Below are 21,154 nucleotides of genomic sequence, written 5' to 3'. Positions count from 1 at the left end.
TAGGAATACATTAATGATACGTTGGGAATACATTTCAAAATACATGATACACTCTAAATATACGGTGTGCACACATTACACATACAAAATGTGTATATAATTTATATGCACTATGTTTACATATTAGACAATATACACGTGTATACAATTTTGATACATTGTTTAGACAGATTATACATTCATGATATAAAATACACTTGGGATACACCAAATATACACTTTAGATAAATAAGCACACTCGAGATAGGCTCAATATACACTAAGGATACACTGTCGAACTTAGGATATAATATATATACAATATTTATTCATTGCAAAATAATATATATACAACTTTTCTACAAAACTATAATTTATTAAAATTATCCTGTATGTACACCTTTATACATACACATATATATATACACACACATGTTGCACTAAATATACACTAAGGATAGTCTGTACTCTGTCGAGCTTGGATACTATATATATATATATATATATATATATATATATATATATTGCTGCACTTCGCCTATCATTAAATCCAATATTAGATAGTATTAAAAAAAAGTAAAAGCAAGAGAGAGAGAGGTTAGAATTAAAAGAACTGAAGATAAAAATTAAAAAAATATAGAAAGAGTAAAAAGCCAAGTGTGATACGTAAGAAAGAGAAAACAATTTGGTGTTAAGAAGGAAAGATATTTGGGGAAGATAAAAAAGTTGTACCCAAATTTACTTTTGTCTTTTGTCTATTGGTTTTATTCGATGGGATACAATTTGATATTAATTTTGTCTAATTGAATATTTCGGGTTACGTGCATAACTTTGCGTTAATAATTTTTTTTGACGGCCATACAAGGTAGTTTTCTCTATCAAATTTCAGTCCCCAGGTCGAAAGCTTGACCACCGAACTTCTGACCTGTTGTTTCAAACTTTAGACGTTCGGGGCGGAAATTAGGCTAGCAGTTCAAAACTTAAAAATTGCGGGAGGAAATTTGAAACTTCCATCCAAAGGTCTGAAGTCTTAAAATGTTATTATTGAAGCTGTCTGAAGTTTGCTTCATCTGGCTAAACTTTCAACATATTATAAAAACTGGCTAATTCTTTAAATAGCGTATATAAAAGCGGCTACCTGATGCTATTTCTACGTTTGTTCTTCGAAATGGCCCAACAAGAAAATGATGGCCCAAGCCCAACAAGTCAACTACCACTTCATTTTCATTGAAATTAAATGATGACCGTTTGTTTCTTCCACTTCCCTATCTTCTACTTTTGCAGAAGAATGACTACTCATATTTCTCCAATGGCATCAACAATAAAGCAATTCCCATCAACTAGCTTCAATCTTCAGCCACTCCCATCAGTTTTCCATGGATTTAGAACAAAACCAGCTCAAACTTCTGTTGCTGCTTCCCTTAAAAAAGCTCCTCATCTTTTCTCTTATTCACCTCCATTGCCTTCTCAGAACATCACTTTTCAGAATTCATTTATTCCACTTTCTGCTTGCCTTGCTATTCTTCTCTGGTCCTCTCCTGGTAATGTAATCTTGATTAATCTTTCTTTTGCCCCTTTGATGTTGCCTCTTTTGTTATGCTGTTATTTTACTTTATACAGTTTGATGTGATTGTATGAGATAGAGTATCAATTACGGGTTCAACAGAACCCGCAGTAACTTTTGCCCAGAACATGTATTTGTGCTACAAAATTCACTTAATATGTATAAATAATCTATCTTGAAACCACTAAGTTATTATGTCTTAGAATTTGGAACCCATAGCTTACAATTCTAGCTCCGCCTCAGGCTATGCAACCTTGAAATAATGGACCCACGTAATATAGAGGATTCATATAGCCATCCCAACTAGTTTGGCATTAAAATTTTAGTAGATTGATTGATTAATATGAGGCCTTGACACCCATCATTCTCGCAACACCCTATGATTAGGTTTGTAAGAGAAAACTTTGGAGTTCTTGAATGTTGAGATTTGGCAGAGAACCACACCAAAGGATGTGGTGCAGTAGATGTGACTGCTCTTCCCTTGACCAGACATCTCGGGTTCAAGCCCTGGGTATGGAAAAATCCTTGGCAGGGAGCGCTTCCCCCCGAATGGGGCCCTACGCGACGCGAATCCGGATATAGTCGGGCTCCAATGCGGGTACCGGATAACGGGTGGGAAACCAAAAAGAAAAAGAAGAGATTTGGCAGAGAAACTCTGTAGAACCAAGTAATATTTTTTATCTTTTCTATTTATGGATTCCATTAGTAACATATAGAGAATTCCTAGTGCTTTTTAAATTTTAATTTCATTTTTTAATAATATTGAACTAAGATGAGCTTAAATGTGGACAGTAAGAAATCATAGAGCAGATCAACTTGCTTGGTACTGAGGCCTAGTTGTTGTTGTTGACTATTTATAAGGAGCTTTTTTTTAAAGATGGAATTATAACTTGTGGAATTATATTATCTCATCTGCATTTTGAGTTGTGACTCTGTATTTGTCAAAAAATGGGAACAATGAACGCTTATTGATTTAAGGTAGCCTTCTTTTCTTTGTTTTGAATGTTTCCTTTGTTTCCTTACTAATTATCCATGAAGATATTGCATCAATGTTAGAAACTTCAGCTAATGGTAGTTAGCAAAATGCTATTGAACAACATTTTTAAGATTCAAGAAAACAGGAAAATGTTGTCGTGCAGATGGAGGAGTTAGTCTCTATTATGGTTTAGCATGTCTATTAATTAACCACTAAATGTTTCTACAAAATTTTGGTAAATTGGGAAGTGTATAAGTTTTAAAAGATGCATTGATATAAACTTGAGATCCTATGGAAGTTTAAGTTATCTAATTCCTAGGGACGTACAGAATATCTCGAGCCATGTCAGAATACACACACCTCGCTTGGCAGGTAGCCATGCTAAGAACTTGCAGTCTGATAAACCCATTTGTTACTTTAATGGATTCTCTTAATTTCTTTTGAATAGTATTTCGATAGAACGTGACTCGTGATAAACTGAGTTTCTACTTGCTTCTTATTAATGGACATAGAATTTACGCGATCCTTCCATTTCTTCAGTTGTCAGTGCTTGAAGGCTAATAAAGATGTAATTGTGTTTTAATTTGCAGCTAATGCTGGATTTCTTTCGGGTTCAACCGGAATAGAATCAGTTCCTGGCCCTGAATTACCTAAGATTGATTTTCTTAATCGGTGGAATGGTATGTATGTAAATAACATTTTAAAAAGTTTTTGCTAACATGCATTAAGATGATGTACAGAAGTTGATCCTTTTTGCAGATGATAATCAGAAAAGGTATGCAGAACTTGATTCAAAATTCAAAGACTCGCCCCTGCTTAAACAGTTACTTGAGAAATCCAAGCAAAACAAAGAGAAGTAATTTTCTTTCCTTGCTTTGACTGTTCCTTCAAAATGACTAGCTTTTTGTTACAGAGGCTACAATATCATATTGCACTTCTCACATTTTTTATGCCAATATTCTCAAAATATGGTTATTTCAATATGATGGCTAAACTCGGAGACTTTCACTATTGTATTTGTTTCTAGTAGTGGTTTGATCCGCTTTGCTTGGAGGAGGGTTGACTGAATTCTATTCAGTTCATTTTCTCGTGATAATGATCAACTGTAATAGGCAGTACATTAGTTAGGAATTTTAATAAGGGGATTCAAAAAATTGCAAGAATACCACACTTTGGGGTTTCAACGTGAAACGGAAAGCAATTTTTAGCCTCATTTATGCTGCACTAGAAACTTCTCTCTATATTTATATAGTTGATCAACCGATTCCCCCGAGCTTTGGGGTCAATTACAGGGGAGTAGGAAACTGTCTGCTTCAGATGATCCTCCTACAACCTCTGTCTCCTCTCAATTACATGTGTTTTAGGGAGTTGACCGTGTTATTCTTATGAGTGGTCTCATCACTTAGTGGTCTGTCGTGCAGTTAAAAAGGTTGACCATGGAAACCGCTTTCTTAAGTATGTTGTACTAGGGGACAATGTAGGAGGACGGTCTTGTATATGAAATGTTTTTTGGGTATATATGTATACATACGTTATGCAGCATAATTTTTTGATTGAGGGGATTCAATGGAACCTTCTTTGGACCATATCGCTCTCTTAAGGTTGCATCTTGCAAGTGTTTGCGTTTTCAAAAGCTATGACATGTTGTCTTTCAAAGTTTCTTGAAGTATATGTGCGAACTGACTTAAATCACATACTAGCAACAACCGGTGGTAATTAGTTGTGTGATTTTCAGGAACAAAAAATCAATTGAAGACAAGTATTGCCTACGAGGAGCTGAGTGGGGAGTTGGAGATTGCTCTACAGCAGGAATGACACCAGAAGAAAGAGACAGCTTCATTGCCATGTTGAAGCAGAAGGCAGGAGTAGAATGAACGCGCAACTATGTACCCTTTATCACCAGTGTTGGTTCCGATATATACTCTTCAAATTTTCAAGAATGCAAATGGCTGATGCAAAGAGTAGAGATTGAACCTTAATGGTGAAATTTCGCGTTATTTTTCTGCAGAGACCGGGAGTTTAATTGAGCCTCAAGACATCAGATGATCAGAAGCTATTAGTATTAGCAGTAGAATATGTCAAGGGCCATTCTTGCCATTGTTCAATAGCTTGTAGATATATTATATTAGTAAACTATATAATACATTATGAAGCTTTACACCTACTGCTTTCTTCTAGACATCATTTTTCTGAGCTAAACTTGATAGCAAATAACAAGATTATTTTGTTCAGTAATGGATTCTTAATAAGAAGTGTGATTTTAGTAATTATCTGTTTCATCATTGGATATAAAAGACAATGAAGTTGGGTAATTGAGGTCGTGAATAGAAAGAGATTGAATGCCTTTGATGAATAATTTTCATTATTATTTAAAAGCTTTCATTCTGAAATGTTGGTTGGAACGAGTTGAGACTCCTAGTTCTAATACAACTCTATCATATTCAATGTATCGATTAAACCTGCTTCTGCTAACATATCTAAAACATAATAATTCAGGCCTTTCTGTTTAGAGTGAAAATCATTTAACCTGCTCCTCTCTCTCTATATATATTGTAGGAAAAAAACACAGGAAAAACAATAATATTATTTGTGAGCGGAAATACACCAATTAGCTTGAGTCGTGCTAGACACTATCCTAAGAAACTATTTCACCAATGTAAAACGGTTCCCTAGAATTAATTAGCCTACCTCTAAATTTTAGATGATACAGGAATCAACAAAATTAATAATAAATCCAACAAGTTAAAAAACTGTAAAAGAAATAAAAAATTTGGATGAAAGAGGACTATAGAAGAAAGCTTAATAATTGTTATGATAATGGCTACGTAGCTAGATAATGATTGAACTACAAAGGAGAAGCAATTTGCTTTTTTCTGTTTATAATGATTCGGATGGGACAGATTGTAGCTATATATGGGCAAGAACGATGATAATCTTGACAAGTGATTTTAACACTTGTCCATGAACAAACATGCAAAATGTCACTCTTTCTCTTGGAAGGACACTTGGACAAAATAAGTCATTTGTCCAGAATAACTTTGAAATATTGTCACGTGCAAAAACTTTTGTCATGCACCAATTATCTAAGAGTATTTAGTCACAATGCTTCATGCAAGAAGCCACTTGAAAATAAATATGATACTTGTAAAATTAAAAAGATACATGACTGTTCATTTTTAAAGTAAATAAAACTCAATAGATGATAAGAATTTAGAAAAAATATAAAATTTGGAAAAACAATGAGTAACAAAATAGAAAGGAAATACTGTAACAAAGAGATCGAAGAATGACCAATATAGTATTAGAGTCAAAAGCTTAGTCATTCATATTTCTTCTTCTTTTTTTCACTTTCTTTCACCAAATTATTTATATATTAGTCATTCATATTTCTTCTTCTTGTTTTCACTTTCTTTCACAAAATTACTTGTATATAAATATTATATCGTCATCAATCGACATGCATATATGGAACGCTTGTCGTGATGACAAGTAAGATTGATTGTAATCTTTATTGTATACTAAAAAATTATCATCTACAATTTATTTTTCGCTAAATAACCTTCCAATATATTAACATTAATAGATTGACTCCACCATAAATTTTTTGTTCTTTTTTATTTTTATTATACAAGCGATTCAATCCTTACTTGCTTTTTCCTTTTCCTTTGCTCAAAAGGTCAATCGAGAAAAAAAGAAAATAACTATAAGGAGAAAGTCAAAGGAATATCCACAGTGGTCCTTTTGCGAAACCCTGACAAAAATTATTTCACAGTGATTACAAGAATAGAAAATGATAAAAACAACCCAAAAATAATAACTTAAAGATAAAAATATTCCACAAATTAGCAAATCCACTCCCCCATCTCCCAAGGGAGTCTTATTTTGCGTTTAGCTCATTAGGACCCCAACTGCTTCCTCCAGCACAATTCCCTCAATTTACAGGTAATTTTTTCTGTTTGAATTTTCAATAGATGAATATATTTTATGTGTCTTTAAAAAAATCATATTCTTGATACATATTAGTTTTTTTCTTTTTTCTTTGTGGGTGATAATCTGTTATTCTGAATCTGTGGAAGAACTTCTAAATTGGGTTCTGTAGGTATATGCTTTGTTGAGGTTCTAAATTTGTTAACTTTGTTCAATTAGATAATTTTTTTGATTTAATCTTAAATGGGGTTGATCTAAATGCCAATTAATAGTTTGCAAATAGCTTGAATGTTAAGGTTCTTGATTTTGATGTATTAATAATGTGTTTTCTCATTGAATATATGGGAATTGAGGGTTAGTTCAGTAAGGTGAGTTATTTTAGATGTAAAGATTCGATTTTTATTGGAAGATTTGCCTATATCCAGCCTAATTATTTATGGTAATTGTGTCCTGTATACAAAGTTGTGTAATACTTTCTTTCCTTCCAGGGGATTCATTTCTTTTAGCGGAATTCACGTGGGGTTAGTCAGATTTCAGTATGTGTTTGACTTTAGGTGTAATGAAGGAATAGGAAGTGAAATTGGAGTTAAGAGAAGCAAATTATGTATTGGCCTGTAGCAACTACTACCCGAGGCGGGGTACCTACTGATAGTGGAGATTCTGTGGTGACATTGGATCAAGTTCCACGATGGATTGATTCTGACATTAGGTACTTGTATGAGAATGAAGATCCTAATTCCGACTATCCGGATCCCTTGTCGTCTGCTTCTGGTTCTGAGGGCAATGCAAATGGTATAGTTTCCAAGTTTCCGCTAGATCATGAGGTTAACTCCAAGATATACCTGTGGAGAGGAGACCTCTGGAATCTTGAGGTAGATGCTGTTGTTAACTCTACAAATGAGGTGAGAAGTAACTTCTATCGCGTTTTCTTTGTATTTATTTGATGTTGTTTCTTGACTTAGGTAGTACTTACTTCTTTTGTTGATGAGCAATGTGCATATTTTGTTTTTTTTAATGTGGAGACTAAGGGATTAAATGCCTTTTTGCTTGTATCCATCCACCTGAGATGGTGGCAGAAACATGAACTTGTAGCCAACAGAATAGCAGAAGATTTTGTGTCTTAAATGCTGTATTGGGTAGGATATGCTTAAAGTTATGTGTTTTTATTTGAGCTAAGACTTGAAATATCCAAAAAGAAGGATTTTCTTTTATAATCGTGGTGTCTGAGCCAGCTTGTGTGCACCTCGACTAATTCCAGGAGTCGACTTGCTACCTTCAACCAGCCCAGATACTAGGTAACTTTATCCACCAAAGCTTGAATAGATGGGAAGAAATTACATAGTGCTTATTTGCCTCCGTTGGGATTTAACTAACGACCTCATAATTCTCAACCAACTTTATTGGCCACTAGACCACACCCTTGGATGCTCCAAAAGGAGGAATATTTTTCAATCTTGTTTCAATTTCTTAAGGGATGGGGAAAGGTTCCGGGTACTTTATCCATAAAAAGTGGGAGTAAGTTGATTCCATTAAAGGAGAGAGGGGGTTAAGTATGTATTCAAATTTGTATTCTCTTTCTACTTTGCAAATTTATCATTACTGGGAAGTACCTAGAAACTGAAGCATGCAAATATAGGATTATGTTTGCATTTCTCCGACCAAGTTGATGACCTAATTGTTCTATACATACCTTCTAATTAAGATATGGCTGCGATTGTTTTATTTTATTAAGAACATTTGTAGAATTGCAGTTAGCAATGCAAATTTGCTAGTTACCTACATCAAGAAACCACCTTTTGCTGTCAGTGGAATTGTTGACAATTGTACTTATATTTTGTGGTTAACAGAACTTAGATGAAGCGCACAGCAGCCCTGGATTGCATGCTGCAGCTGGACCTGGTCTTGCAGAAGAATGTGCTACTCTGGTAGGTTCCCCAGTATGTGCATATATCTTCCCCATGCTCCCCCTCCCCCCCCCCAAGTTCACTGATTACTTATTTCCTGAGCTGGTTCACAAATAGGGTCTGAACCATAACTTGTGGCAACCAATTGAACTTCAAACAGTTTCTTTACATTTTTGTATATGAACAGTTTCTTTACATTTTATTTTTGTATTTTCTGTTTATTCTATCTTAAGGATGTTATATAATACTTTCTCCAAATTTTTTACCCTTTAATTCAACTTATGATTCTGACAGTAGAAAGATATGGATGGTTTACTTTGCTTCATAGGGAGGCTGCCGGACAGGAATGGCGAAAGTTACCAATGCTTATGATCTTCCTGCTAGGTGGGTGATGTTGGGTTTTTTTATCAACTGTGTGCATTATTTATGAGTATGTTTATAACTGAATTCTTCGTTAGTTGATCTGCAATACCTTACCTTTACATATGCAACAACATTTGCGCTTAAATCCCAAACTAGGAGAAGTCGGCTATGTGAACACTCTATATTTATTCTACTCCATCTGAGCCTTGTTCCTTCCGGTACTCAATTATTTGTCTTATAGGACAAATCATGCAATTTTTTAAGGTTATCTGTTCTTTCAATCTCTCGTACATCCCTGCATTATCATACAATCTGAACCAAACTTAAAAGACTCCTGTCAAACACAGCACCCCATGTAAGTGCATCAATCAAAGCTAACCTAAATTTTAACTGGTTGGTATCACCTAGACGGATGTTTTCACTTTCATTGTATTCTTTTATTTGCTAAGTCAGCATGCATTCCAAGAAATTGTATTTTTGAGACAACTTTTCTCCATGTGATTTTTGGCCCCTTTTAATCCCTTCAACAATCATCGTATCACATCTATGGACGGGCATATTTGAAGATCTCTGTGGGAAATTTAGTTGTTTCCCTTGATATCCACTTTTCAAGTATACTCTCATAGTAGAAGCAAGAGAAGATAGAGGTGGAAACTGTGAACCTAGCTAACCTGGTCTTCAGAGGAATATCCTGCATACCATTCAGGGATATCCTGACCTTGTCTACTTCAGCGGAATCTTCATAATACGTAGTGTATGAGTTGGTTATGGAACTGTTATATGAAGCCAAGTTGCAATGATATCTGACATACTGATAAGAAATTTCATGATCACAAACAATGGGATCCTACTGGTGTTGGATAATCTAAATAAGCATCTGATTATGTGAAAATTTAAATAAATCTTCGATCATGTTTTTCGACGACATGGTTAGGAGGCAGTACTACCTATCTCAATTCAATGCCATTATGTCTTACCGTAATGTTTTTCCAGAGAAACTGATGAGAATGAAGTCATTGAGCTTCATATATCTTACTCTTGACACTTTTCAGATAGGAAAACTGGTGATATCACTTAACAATTTACTATTCAAATGGTGATGACTGGGTGTTGAGTAGTAGTAGTAATAATAGTTGCGTTCCTGTGTCACCCACCGTATTTAGCTACTAGTACATACAGTTAATTAAGGTACCCAAAAAGAAAAAGAAATATTTACTGTTCTCTTTCCCTTTGAACTTAGTTCATGATATTTAATCACAATTTTAGCATGGGAATAAATGCAGCATAATCATAAGCCTTTGACATACTTCTGATTGTGTTTCATGTGTAGGAGGGTCATTCACACTGTTGGTCCGAAGTATGCGGTAAAATACCACACTGCTGCCGAGAATGCTCTAAGTCATTGCTATCGCTCTTGCCTTGAACTTCTTATAGAAAATGGGCTACAGAGGTTGTTTAATGGCCATATATTCTGCGATTTACTATTAATTAATGCCGTGATTTTGTGTATTAAAAGGAAAAAGGGAGAGCCAGTCCATTGATTTCATTTTGATTTTAGGGTTTCAATAATTGAAAATGCAACTTACTATGTTGGGTTATGTGGTGCAGCATTGCTATGGGCTGTATATATACTGAAGCCAAAAATTATCCGCGAGAACCAGCTGCTCATGTTGCAATAAGTGAGAGATCCTCTCTGTTTTCTTAATCAAGTACTTACTTGTTTGTTTTGATTTTTAAGATAATTCTTTCTGTGATGAGACTGTAAACATCTATGATATCTCCATCAGAAAGATTCTTTAATGTGTCAACTATTTACTTAAATTTTTTATCTGCCACTTCTTAGACTCCATCATTTGTTGCTTCGCTTAGGAACTGTACGACGGTTTCTTGAGAAACAGAAAGATAAAATAGAGGCAGTCGTTTTTTGTACAACTACATCATCTGATACGGAGATATATAAAAGGTATACATTGTACATTGTTTTCTGCCATTATGCGTATATTGGCATTGCTGTTAAAATTCACAGTATCTTAACCTTTGCAGATTGCTTCCTCTGTACTTTCCTCGGGATAATCATGAGGAAGAAATTGCCCGTTTAAAACTTCCTGCAGATGTTGGGGATGAGAATGGAGAGACAACTACCGCGGAACGTAAAATTAGAATAAAACCGCTGCCAAATGCAAAAATTTCTAGTCCAAGGACCCCTGAAGCCTCTGTTGATCTGTCTGCCAGTAATGTTGGTTTGTCGAGAAGGTTAGTGACAGATTTAAGCAGTTCACCACACCATATATCATATGAACAGTGGGATTGCAGGATATTTCAGTTGAAATGTTAAAGTTGGTCAGAACTCAAATCTGGTTTCAGTGCTCATATCTACCCTATTTTTGAATCTATGCGTGCAACAGTAGGATGAAATTGACAAAAGAAATTATTATTTACGTAAAGAATAGCTCATCGTCGCCCGAAGCTTTTGTGTAGTCTTCTTATGATATCACTACCTTTTTACGTAAAGAATAGCCTTTTTATTATTTATTTATATATATATATATGTGTGTGTGTGTGTAAACCTGACTAACAAAGTTTTCTGAAGCAGGAGTTCATCTTACTTGGGTTTATTTTTGGATCCTGCTTTTATGTCCTTGATCAAAGACCCAGACCAGCGACGCAGAGAACAATGGGAAAAAACAGCCCAAGCGCAAAGTAGTTGGAATTGCTTTAAAATGCTTGGATATGGTGACCTTGGGGGGCCTCCTTTATCAGCTGCAGAAGAATATTCCCTTCATTCTAGATATCTTGCAAAAGCAAATTCTCTAAATCTTTCAGAAATTGCAGAAATGAAAATCGTGTAAGCAGATTTTGGTTAGATCATGTCTTCTGGTCCGTGGTTTTGTCAAATAAAGTAGAGTGTTTGGAGTCTCAGATATGCACTCGAATTGAGTGGAAGTAGGACGAGATCTGACTTTACTCGATTGCATGCAAATGTTTTGTTAAATTAACATGACTAATTTAGACAGAAAAAAAAAGTTTTCGTGAGTAATAGATAACTGAAGTATCATTCACATATCCATGAATAAGTGTTGCCTGGCTTATTCTAAACTTAAGTTGCTCATTGACTATGTTTTCAGTTACCGCGGAGGGGTTGATAGTGAGGGTCGTCCAGTTATGGTAGTCGTGGGAGCACATTTCCTGCTAAGATGCCTTGATCTTGAGAGATTTATTCTATACGTTGTAAAGGTAGTGATAGTTACTTCTGAAAATAGATTGCATGAGATCTATCCCTAGCAATTGTGTGATTCAATAATTAGTTTTGCTTCAAAAAAATTCCTGCATGATTTTGGCAGTAAATAGATATTCTACTTGTCACATTTCAGGAGTTCGAGCCTTTGATTCAGAAGCCTTACTCTATCGTGTATTTTCATTCGGCAGCATCTTTACAGATGTAAGTATTATCTTCTGGACCGTGTATTCATTGGCTCATGTCTGTGTGATTAGTATAAGTGAAACAATCAATAGTTTAAATTTGTCTCTCTCTGAGTAGAAAGATATAAGATCATCACTATCTCCAAAACATCTTGTATGAGCTCCGGATCAAATGTGTATGCATTGCCGGACATCAATGTTTTCCTTTTTCTTGTCATTTTGTTTTTAGGATCCATTTCTATAGCTCTCCGTGTCCATATGGTTTTTGACGTTGAGGATCAAGAAGCGTAAAACTTAGGGGCTTTTTTCCTTCTTCTTCTTCTTTTTTTTTTTTTCCTCTTACTTCAATCCCTGAGCTCCATGCGGCTGATTTACTGAAAGAATCCTTTTCTAAAGCTCATTAATAAAGCTTTTGTGATCTATTTTCCTTCGGCAACTCGGTTGTCTTTGAGCAAAGTCAGAGGGGAAGGTGATATGGAAACTGTGTTTCTCACTTTGATGGTGCTAAGCTTTTGCATTGTACTCCAAATTTGGCAATTCTTTTTCTGTTAAATAGATGATTCCGCATTCTGTTGTTTGTATCAAAACAGGCAACCTGATCTGGGATGGATGAAGAGATTACAACAAATACTTGGACGGAAACACCAGCGTAACCTTCATGTATGAATGCTTTCACCCTTTTTCTTGTGCTTTGCATGGTTCCGAAGCTGGACCTCACTCCACACTTTATTTTTTTTCCTTTTGGGTTGCTAAATCTCGTTTTTCTGTGAGCAGGCAATATATGTTCTTCACCCTACCTTTGGACTGAAGACTGCAATTTTTGCTTTGCAACTCTTTGTCGATAATGTGGTACTTATATACTTAGGACCTTTTCTTTTTTCCTTCGACTAATCCCATCAGCACTTGTATATAACTCAAACTTTCATTTTCTCTGAAAGCTTGTCACTTGTTACCTAATCTGCAGGTGTGGAAAAAAGTAGTATATCTTGATCGTCTCCTACAGCTATTCCGCCATGTTCCTCGTGAACAACTAACCATTCCAGATTTTGTGTTCCAGTTAAGTTATCATTTTGCTACCGTTTCATTTTTCACGCCAAAATGAACAAGGATTGAGTGCAACATGCCTTTACGTGATAGTATTAGACGTTGTCCATAGTTTTTTGCTCCTTTTTTTGGGTTTTGGGGGGGGGGGGGTGGTGTTAATAATTACAACTTGCCTATCTTGGATTTAGGATTGCCATTGTCTCTGTTATAGCCTGAATTTCTTGTCCGAGTCTGACACTTTCATATATATATATATATATATATATATATATATATATATATATATATATATATATATATATATATACACACACACACACACTATACTCACTTAGATTTCGATAGATGCTGAAGTTCGGACGCTTAATTCAAACGCTCAATGTGTTAAGTGGTAGCAACATACATGTAGAATTCATCAAGTTTAATTCCTGGATCTGTTTCTGTATCAATGATCATTACGGGAACTTGAACTACTACTCATGTTGTGATTGCAGGCATGATTTGGAAGTAAATGGAGGGAAGGGACTAATAGTGGATCCTAGAACAAAGTATGTTTATCAACGACCTTAAGTGTTTATATCCATTAGAGCTTCAACTCAAGATTCATCAGTTAAATCCATGGAAGCTTGTTATCTTTTATTGAGGTAGTTATTGGTTGTTATTTAGTGGCATTTGTTTATTTCTCTTTTCTTTGTAATTTCATTTATTTGTTGGAATATGTCTCGTCTCGTGTGGCAATAAATAGTCCCTCTATGTAACATTTTCCGTGTAATTATTTACTTTTAGAATTTGATTGAATATGTAGTAATCTTTGAAATATTTTTACTAAAAAATATAGGGAGAGGAATCAAGTTGAAGAAGGCCTAGCAAAAATAATCATAAAAGAAAATGCAGATGGAGATATTTTGTTCCAAAATACTCCCATCCCTTTTGTAATGAAATATTACTTACAAGGCCTTCAAGGGACTATAGAAATATTCTTATTCTATATAATTATATTTTGATTAATGTATACTATATCCTCCGTTCAAATCTATGTGAACCTATTTTTTTTATATTAGTTCAAAAAGAATGAATCTATTCCTAAAAGAAAAAGTTGAATTTTATAACTCAAATATTATCCCTAATGAGAAGTTTTCTCAACTAGTGATATGTTTTGCGCCATAAATTTTAATAAATATGTTATGATATATTTATAATCACAAGTTTTAAAGGTCTTTTCTTTTTTCCTTCTTTAAATTGCATGCTCAAAATAGATTCACATAAGTGGGAAAAAAGAGGAAGTAATATATCTAACCTTTTGAAGCAAAAAAGGAATACACAAATAGCATGTTTAGACACACTTTTTTACTGAAAAGTACTTTTTTCAAAGTTAATTGTTTGGTCAAACTTTTATAAAGAAAAAAAAGTATTTTTGATTAGGAGCATTTTTGAAAAGTAGAAACAGTAAATTCTCTTCAAAAGTATTCTATTTAAAAAAAAAAAAAAAATTTATAAAAGTTTGGTCAAACACTAACGGTTGCTCAAAAATAATTTTTAAATTAATTAATACTTATTTTAGAAGTTTAGCCAAATGGGCTAAAAGTAATTTTCAAAAGAATCGGTTGTAGGAGAGCCACAAGATTGAAAAAACAAACATAAATAAATAAATATCTAATGGGGGAGTAGTATGTAAAATTCGTGGTCGCCATTGTGCAATCAACAGTGTCCTCTTCCGGTGAAGCTCCGCTCTTCTTCTCCGGTGATCTTTCTGCAAGTGAGTATTCTCTTTGCTCAGTTACAAATACACTTCGTATATTTCAAATTCAAATAATTGAGGTGTAGGAATTACATTACTTACGGAGTTCAAATGTTTAATTTTAGAGCATATCTTGAGCAAATTAATATAATTTGAAATTACAAAATGAGAAATTCCTATATATAGTTGGTCAGCTCTACTTTCTTGTTGTGAAGCTGTAAATACAATTCGTTTTTTCCTCTCTTTTTTTTTTACCTTTGTTCTGCAAAACGACGTAATTTTTAGTTTCCATTGCAGAAATGCTTGAATTGGAATTTGGAATTACAGGTCGTTTTTGACTTAATGATTTTCTGTTGAAGGTTAAATTAGTTAATTATGAAGTTACAACAAAAATAGAGGTTGAATTAAGTGAACCAAAATAGAGTAGAATGGCTATTGAGGATTATATAGCCGTCCAACTAGTTTCGAATCATGGTTGTTGCGATAAACATTTAGATATTGTTGTGAAGCTGTCACGATGGTTCTTGTTTTTGACTTTTACTCTGCAAGGCAGTAGACTAACCAGGGCCGGCCCGACGAGTTCTGTGGCCTAAGGCCAAACTTTACGAGGGGCCTTAACTTATTTTTTAAAAAAAAATTATTTATTTATTTATTTAAAATCTATTTTTCTAGCGTTTCTTAGATACAAAGTTATTAATAATTTTCTTATAATCAATAACTCCTAATAAGTCTTTCTTAATTGACAATATAGCTAATCCATTTAACCTTTCTTGAGAAATTGTTGTTCTTAGATGAGATTTTATCAATTTTAATTTTGAAAATTTCTTTCCACTGAAGCGACGGTAACAAGAGTTATTAACATTACTCCATAAGTAATATAGGCATTGGAAAAAGGATCAAATCTTTTTATTTCACTGAGTGTATCAAATAAACTATTATCTTCTATTTGTAGTATTTTTTTAAATATTTTTTATTCCGAAAATAAATCTAAATCATCAATATCGAATTTATTATTATGCTTTAAGGAACATTCAAGATTAAGACAATATTTTTTCAAATTTCTATCATCTAGTGATCTTAGTTCTTACCACTAAATAGAAAACCAAAAATATTTTCATATGCTTCGAATTGATCAAATCTATTTTGAAGTGAAAAAAATATCCTTATCTACTATGTATAAAATAATCAACTCCAAAAGACTCTTCGAAAGATTTTGAGATTTTATTATCAACATTCTCATCAAATTGTTACTTTCTATATATCATACATTTCTTACGCAATTCGGGTTCGATATTCATTTCCAGTGCAATTTTCGTGGCAGAAATCATAGTAGTTGTAAATCCTTCATCTCTATACTTGTTAAAGAAAGAAATCAATTTTTTCACTTTACAGAATCTTTTTTAAACTTATACATAACTTATTAGGTGTAATAAAAAATGGGGCCTCTACAAATGTGGGGCCTAAAGCAGTTGCTTTACTTGCTTTATGGAAGGGCCGCCCCTGAGACTAACTTTTAGTTTCCCTGAATTTATCACAGAAATACTGAAGTTCAAATGTTTGAAAAGAATAACTTTATTTCAAAACTAGATTGAGCGGAAAGGAAAAATATACTTCTTTGGAGTCGGGTCCTCAACAGTAGACATGGTGCAGAGTATGTCAATGAGCACTCTTGCTACTTCTAGATATTGCGGAGCTTGTGGTTCCACCTACCTGAGGAGTCATTTTGGACAGATAAAAGAAACCGCAACTGGTTTTGGGGAAAGATTTGTGTGGAATGATCGTCGGAAAAGCTTGTCTTTTTCTACCCACTTTGATATGCTAAAGCCGAGAAATTTGAGAGCGCAAGCTGGATGGTTGTTTAAAGGGGGCGATCAAGCCTCAGAAGCAAGTTGTGAGCGCAGCGAGAATGCCAATGAAGATATCTTGATGTTCTTTTTCCAGCTGGACTTGGCTACACGTGTGCAGGTTCCCATCTAGCTCTATGATTTATTGTAGTTTATTTGGTATATCTTCGGCTGTTGCTTCACCAGGTGTCTATCCTGCTTTATTCACAGTATGCCTTGAACGTGGAGCAGTATGAAATTGCACAACAACTAAGAGAGAAGCTCACTGAGGTTAGACTATGGAGATCTTAAGTTTCTTGTATTCATCTCATCTTTAATGATTTTCCATTTTTAATATCAAAGCAATTGTTGACACTGTTCTTCCTGTAATTTTATGGATTTTAGTTGTCTGAAATTGGACAAGCCAATGGATCAATGAAAACTGTTTACTAACTAGAATCAGCACATTTCTTATATGCTAATGAAGGTGGAAACAGAGGTTCTGAAGCAGCAGGAATCCCGAAGGGGATCAGCCTCAAAGAGTGAAGCTCAAGATATGGCCATAAGCATCTTGCGTCTACGGTAAGCATCCTCACATTCTTTTTTACGAGCTTTGGGTGCCGAATATCAAGGTATTAAATGAACTGAATATAAGGGCTTCTAGCTATGGTATGTTCCAGAGGTATTCCCTTTTGAAGCATCTCTGAGCAGCTTTTGCTTCATCCAGTGCAGACCTGCAGAATGCAGTTCAGAGTGAAAACTATGATTTGGCGGCTAAATTACGAGACGAAATTTCCAAACTAGAGGCAGAGTCTCTAACTGCATCAATAAGAGCTCAAGCATACGTAAATGCTCAATATGCATTTCGATTAGGCCAGAAAGTGAGGCACAAGAATTTTGGTATGGAAACTTTTAACTAATTTTTTAACTTTTACATTGATCTTTTATTATTTAGGTGAAGTTCTGGCAGATACTTGCCTGTGTCACGGGTACCCTAAATTGTTGTTGGTGGGGAATATTTACTTTATGTTAATACTACCATGGTGCAGATGAACTGTGTGAAGCTAAGTAATACTATATATTTGTTGATACTGAAAGTTCTACTTATGCACACAGGGTTCAACAAGTTGCCCTTTTTTTTTCTTCAAAAAAAAAGCAGGGTTGATCATCACGCTTGTCATTTGTATCCAAACAAACTGAAAGAGGAAAAATGGAAAAGCTGATGAAGCGGAAAAGGCTAAAAATTCTTCGGAAATAGTCTATAAGGTGGAAGGGAAGGAACATTCTGTTTAAAATTCTAAAGACCAAAAAAAAAAAAAAAAGAGAACGATATACAAATTCACATAGGTTCACATATAACTGAGTTCTAGATAAAACAGATATATAATTTGGAGCCTAGTATTCAGTTTCTTTATGGGATCGTCAAATCTTGATGATTGGCAGAAGTTTTTTTTATTGAACTGCATGAGCTACTGGACTGCACCTCACTGAGTAAAGAAACCTTGCTAATTTGTTGTGTTGACCTATGAAGATATTCAATATTTCCTTCTGTGATGTGCTATGACTTGCATGGATATCTATTATCGCAATGTACAGGTTGATATCAGTACTCAATTTGCGAATTTATTGCTTCCTTCTGGGGAAAATGCGTTCTCTTAACTGATATTTATGGAACCCCCAGATTCAGCTTCATTAGTAAGTGTTACTCAACTTGTTTATTCGAAACCTGATCTTCTGACTTCAGGATATCGTGGTGTAATATGTGGGATGGACCCAATATGTTGTGAATCAAGTTCATGGATGGAAACTGCTCAAGTTGATAAGTTGAGCCGTGGTCCTGATCAGCCATTTTATCAGGTTTTTCGCATTTTTTTATCAGAGAAAAAAATTCAGTTTTTTCCTAGATCTTCTAACATAAATTTCATGTTCCTGCTGCAAACAAAGATTTATCACCTCATTCCCATTCTCAATCCAATTGATTTATCTGAACATGATCTGGTATTGTCAGTGATGCTTCATAGCCACATCCCGAAGAAAAGACCAAATAATGTTTTAAACTGCATATGTCAAATTGTCGTCAACTACTTGTTCTAATCCACTATCCTCCTAATATCTGAACTCTGAAGTTTAATTTACTGCTTATGCTCTAGAGTCCCACTTCCTGGTTTGATCATCTTGAGGGAATTATGAGATGTTGTCCATCCCCATTGACCTGATAATTTACCAGCTTTAATGTGGTCCTCTAGCAATTGCTCATCAACTAGTTACTGTAGTGTCAACTATACGTGTCACTTTTCATCAATGGCTCACTTGGCAGTACGAACACAGTACGGTAGTTTTACCTTTAGACCCTCATTTTGGAAAAAGTGCATACAAGTTCAAAAATTGATTCTGAGTGATGTGAAATTTTTTCATTTTTAGAGTTAAGGTGCCGGTATGATATTGTACAGTGCAATATCTGTTTGAGCTTCATAAGAGAAACATTTAATTGGTAAAAACAAAAGTCTGGTTGTCTTGTTGACTTTCCTTTACTTACATCTTCTGGCCAAAAAAAAAGGCGTCGAAACTCTGAGGGGAGGGGTTTGTTTAGAGAATTTCTTAAGCATACTGCAAGTTCCTGATCCTAATCCAGATTTCAAACTTCAGCTCTCATTTTGCTGCATTAGAGGGACCGAAAGTGCTGCTGCTCCACCGGAGGCGGATCTAGTATTTTTAAAACATGGCTGCACCACTAAAGAAAAAGAAAAAAAAAGTACTAAGTGAGAATTGATCTTTGTTCCGTTGGGTAAATAACTCGGTAGTCACCCAAGTGCACCATTCAACCTTTGTGGAGCATGGGTGCCAACAAATAATATTGGATTAATTCTAACAAATACATACATAAAATACCTAATTTTGCGGAACGACCATGGGTTCACCTGCCCCATAAACTAACCTATACATCCGCCTATGTGCTCCACGTTATATTTTTCTCTATTTAATACTTCAGACCTATTTAGCTTTGATTCGATATGCTTTCAGGTGCTGGTGGATGTACATACAGATCCCAATCTGTTAGTTGCATATGGTAAGTGAAATTTGACACGATGAATGAGTATTTTTATGATTAGATAATCTTGTCTGAGCTAAGGAAGGTCATATACTGTGTTGAATTGTACAATATCAACCTCTTAGAAAAGTCTGATAATTGTTCATCTTGCAGTTCCTGAGGAAAGTTTAGTGGCCCCCAGCGAACCAGATAAGGTGTGTATCCCACCAATCTGAAAATACAAACGGAATTGTCATTCAATCTCTAACTTGGTTAAAAATGCAACACGCGTGTAGGATAGATTTGATCATCCCTACACCTCATTCTTATTTTTTGGGATGGATGCTGCTGGAGATTTCATACCAATCAAGCAGCTGCGCGAGAAATACAACAGGCCTCGACATGAGGTGCCATATGATCCAGAGGACGAGAAGAGTGGAGAAGGATCCTAGGTGTCACCAGGAGCAATGCTGTCCTCTTGGGCAAGATTTGAATATATGAGAAATCCTTTTCCTGATTATGGTCGAGTTACTTCATTTCGAGACTACACAACATGTTTTCCTGCACAATGTCCTTAGAATACATGCAATTGTGGAGGTTTTGGTGTATTGTGGTAGAGATTTAGGATGATAATGATCAAAGTACATAGAGCTTCTGTTATTATGAGCCAGTTTCACAGAAAATGGTCAAGTTTAGAACAAATAGCAAAATGTGTCTGATGATGTATGGTTATTGTTCCACTTTTCGGATCTTTACCCTAATAGCCGGCGATGTTCGTTGTTTATTTTTTCTAGTCATATACATAAATTATACATTGATTAAACATAATTTTACACATATAATACATAAATTATGCCTCAACCGACTATTTTTAGTTTAAATGGTTGGGTGGGCGGCTATTTGGGTTAATTCTTCTTCTTTAAACTTGATTACAATTAAAAACATCAATATTAATTGGATACAGTGGAATGTATTTTTTTTCTTCATACAACGGAATAATGGGTCCTACCCTCTTCCGTTCTCTCACTCGACCTCAAAAGGAAAAAAAGAGGTTTAATATTTTATATGGCATAATATTAGGAGTATAATTTTTTTAACATTATCAAGTCATTTAAAAGTCTATTACAAGGTACTATTTTGTAGCATGCGGGGTATAATAACCCATTAATTGTGGTAATGCCATGTTATATCAGATTAATTTTTCACCTTTAGTCTGCACTATATTGAGATTTGGCTTTGTAGTCCAATATAAATGTTATTTTAATAAATGATATTTTCTCAAATAATAAAAAAGACAGTAAATAAAACAGGAGATTTTTGTAAGATCATTTCTTCTACTACTTTTAAATTGTAAGGCGCATAAGAGATCCAAATCCTATGAATATTTC

General features: G+C 34.6%; 3 protein-coding genes across 4 annotated transcripts; all 3 read left to right on the top strand.

The window, feature by feature from the left end:
* The first annotated feature begins 1,231 nt into the window (after positions 1 to 1,231).
* Positions 1,232 to 4,786, top strand: LOC104243626 (uncharacterized). The gene is made up of 4 exons (XM_009798847.2): positions 1,232 to 1,520; positions 3,110 to 3,199; positions 3,279 to 3,375; positions 4,255 to 4,786. Exons 1-4 carry the CDS (start codon positions 1,268 to 1,270, stop codon positions 4,391 to 4,393), a joined length of 579 nt encoding a protein of 192 aa, XP_009797149.1. The 5' UTR covers positions 1,232 to 1,267; the 3' UTR covers positions 4,394 to 4,786.
* A 1,549-nt stretch (positions 4,787 to 6,335) lies between these two features.
* On the top strand, positions 6,336 to 13,996 carry LOC104243625 (uncharacterized). Its single transcript, XM_009798846.2, has 15 exons — positions 6,336 to 6,461; positions 6,935 to 7,348; positions 8,294 to 8,371; positions 8,679 to 8,734; positions 10,044 to 10,163; positions 10,322 to 10,392; positions 10,583 to 10,676; positions 10,757 to 10,966; positions 11,307 to 11,558; positions 11,839 to 11,947; positions 12,085 to 12,152; positions 12,724 to 12,793; positions 12,908 to 12,982; positions 13,098 to 13,189; positions 13,672 to 13,996. Exons 2-15 carry the CDS (start codon positions 7,049 to 7,051, stop codon positions 13,745 to 13,747), a joined length of 1,671 nt encoding a protein of 556 aa, XP_009797148.1. The 5' UTR covers positions 6,336 to 6,461; positions 6,935 to 7,048; the 3' UTR covers positions 13,748 to 13,996.
* Positions 13,997 to 14,835: 839 nt separating this feature from the next.
* LOC104243624 (clp protease adapter protein ClpF, chloroplastic) lies at positions 14,836 to 20,550 on the top strand. 2 transcript variants are annotated; one of them, XM_009798844.2, is made up of 9 exons: positions 14,836 to 14,933; positions 16,453 to 16,880; positions 16,970 to 17,029; positions 17,226 to 17,320; positions 17,466 to 17,638; positions 18,483 to 18,595; positions 19,760 to 19,805; positions 19,941 to 19,981; positions 20,063 to 20,550. In XM_009798844.2, exons 2-9 carry the CDS (start codon positions 16,557 to 16,559, stop codon positions 20,216 to 20,218), a joined length of 1,008 nt encoding a protein of 335 aa, XP_009797146.1. In that variant the 5' UTR covers positions 14,836 to 14,933; positions 16,453 to 16,556; the 3' UTR covers positions 20,219 to 20,550. The 2 variants fall into 2 exon arrangements, with proteins under 2 accessions (XP_009797146.1, XP_009797147.1); XM_009798845.2 differs by having other exon boundaries at positions 14,855 to 14,933; positions 16,503 to 16,880.
* Positions 20,551 to 21,154: the final 604 nt, after the last annotated feature.

This window comes from Nicotiana sylvestris, chromosome 10 (genome assembly GCF_000393655.2).
Source record: "Nicotiana sylvestris chromosome 10, ASM39365v2, whole genome shotgun sequence".
NCBI classification, from domain to species: domain Eukaryota; kingdom Viridiplantae; phylum Streptophyta; class Magnoliopsida; order Solanales; family Solanaceae; genus Nicotiana; species Nicotiana sylvestris.
Note: the sequence above shows the minus strand (reverse complement) of the source record. Positions and strands in the feature narration are given on the sequence as shown.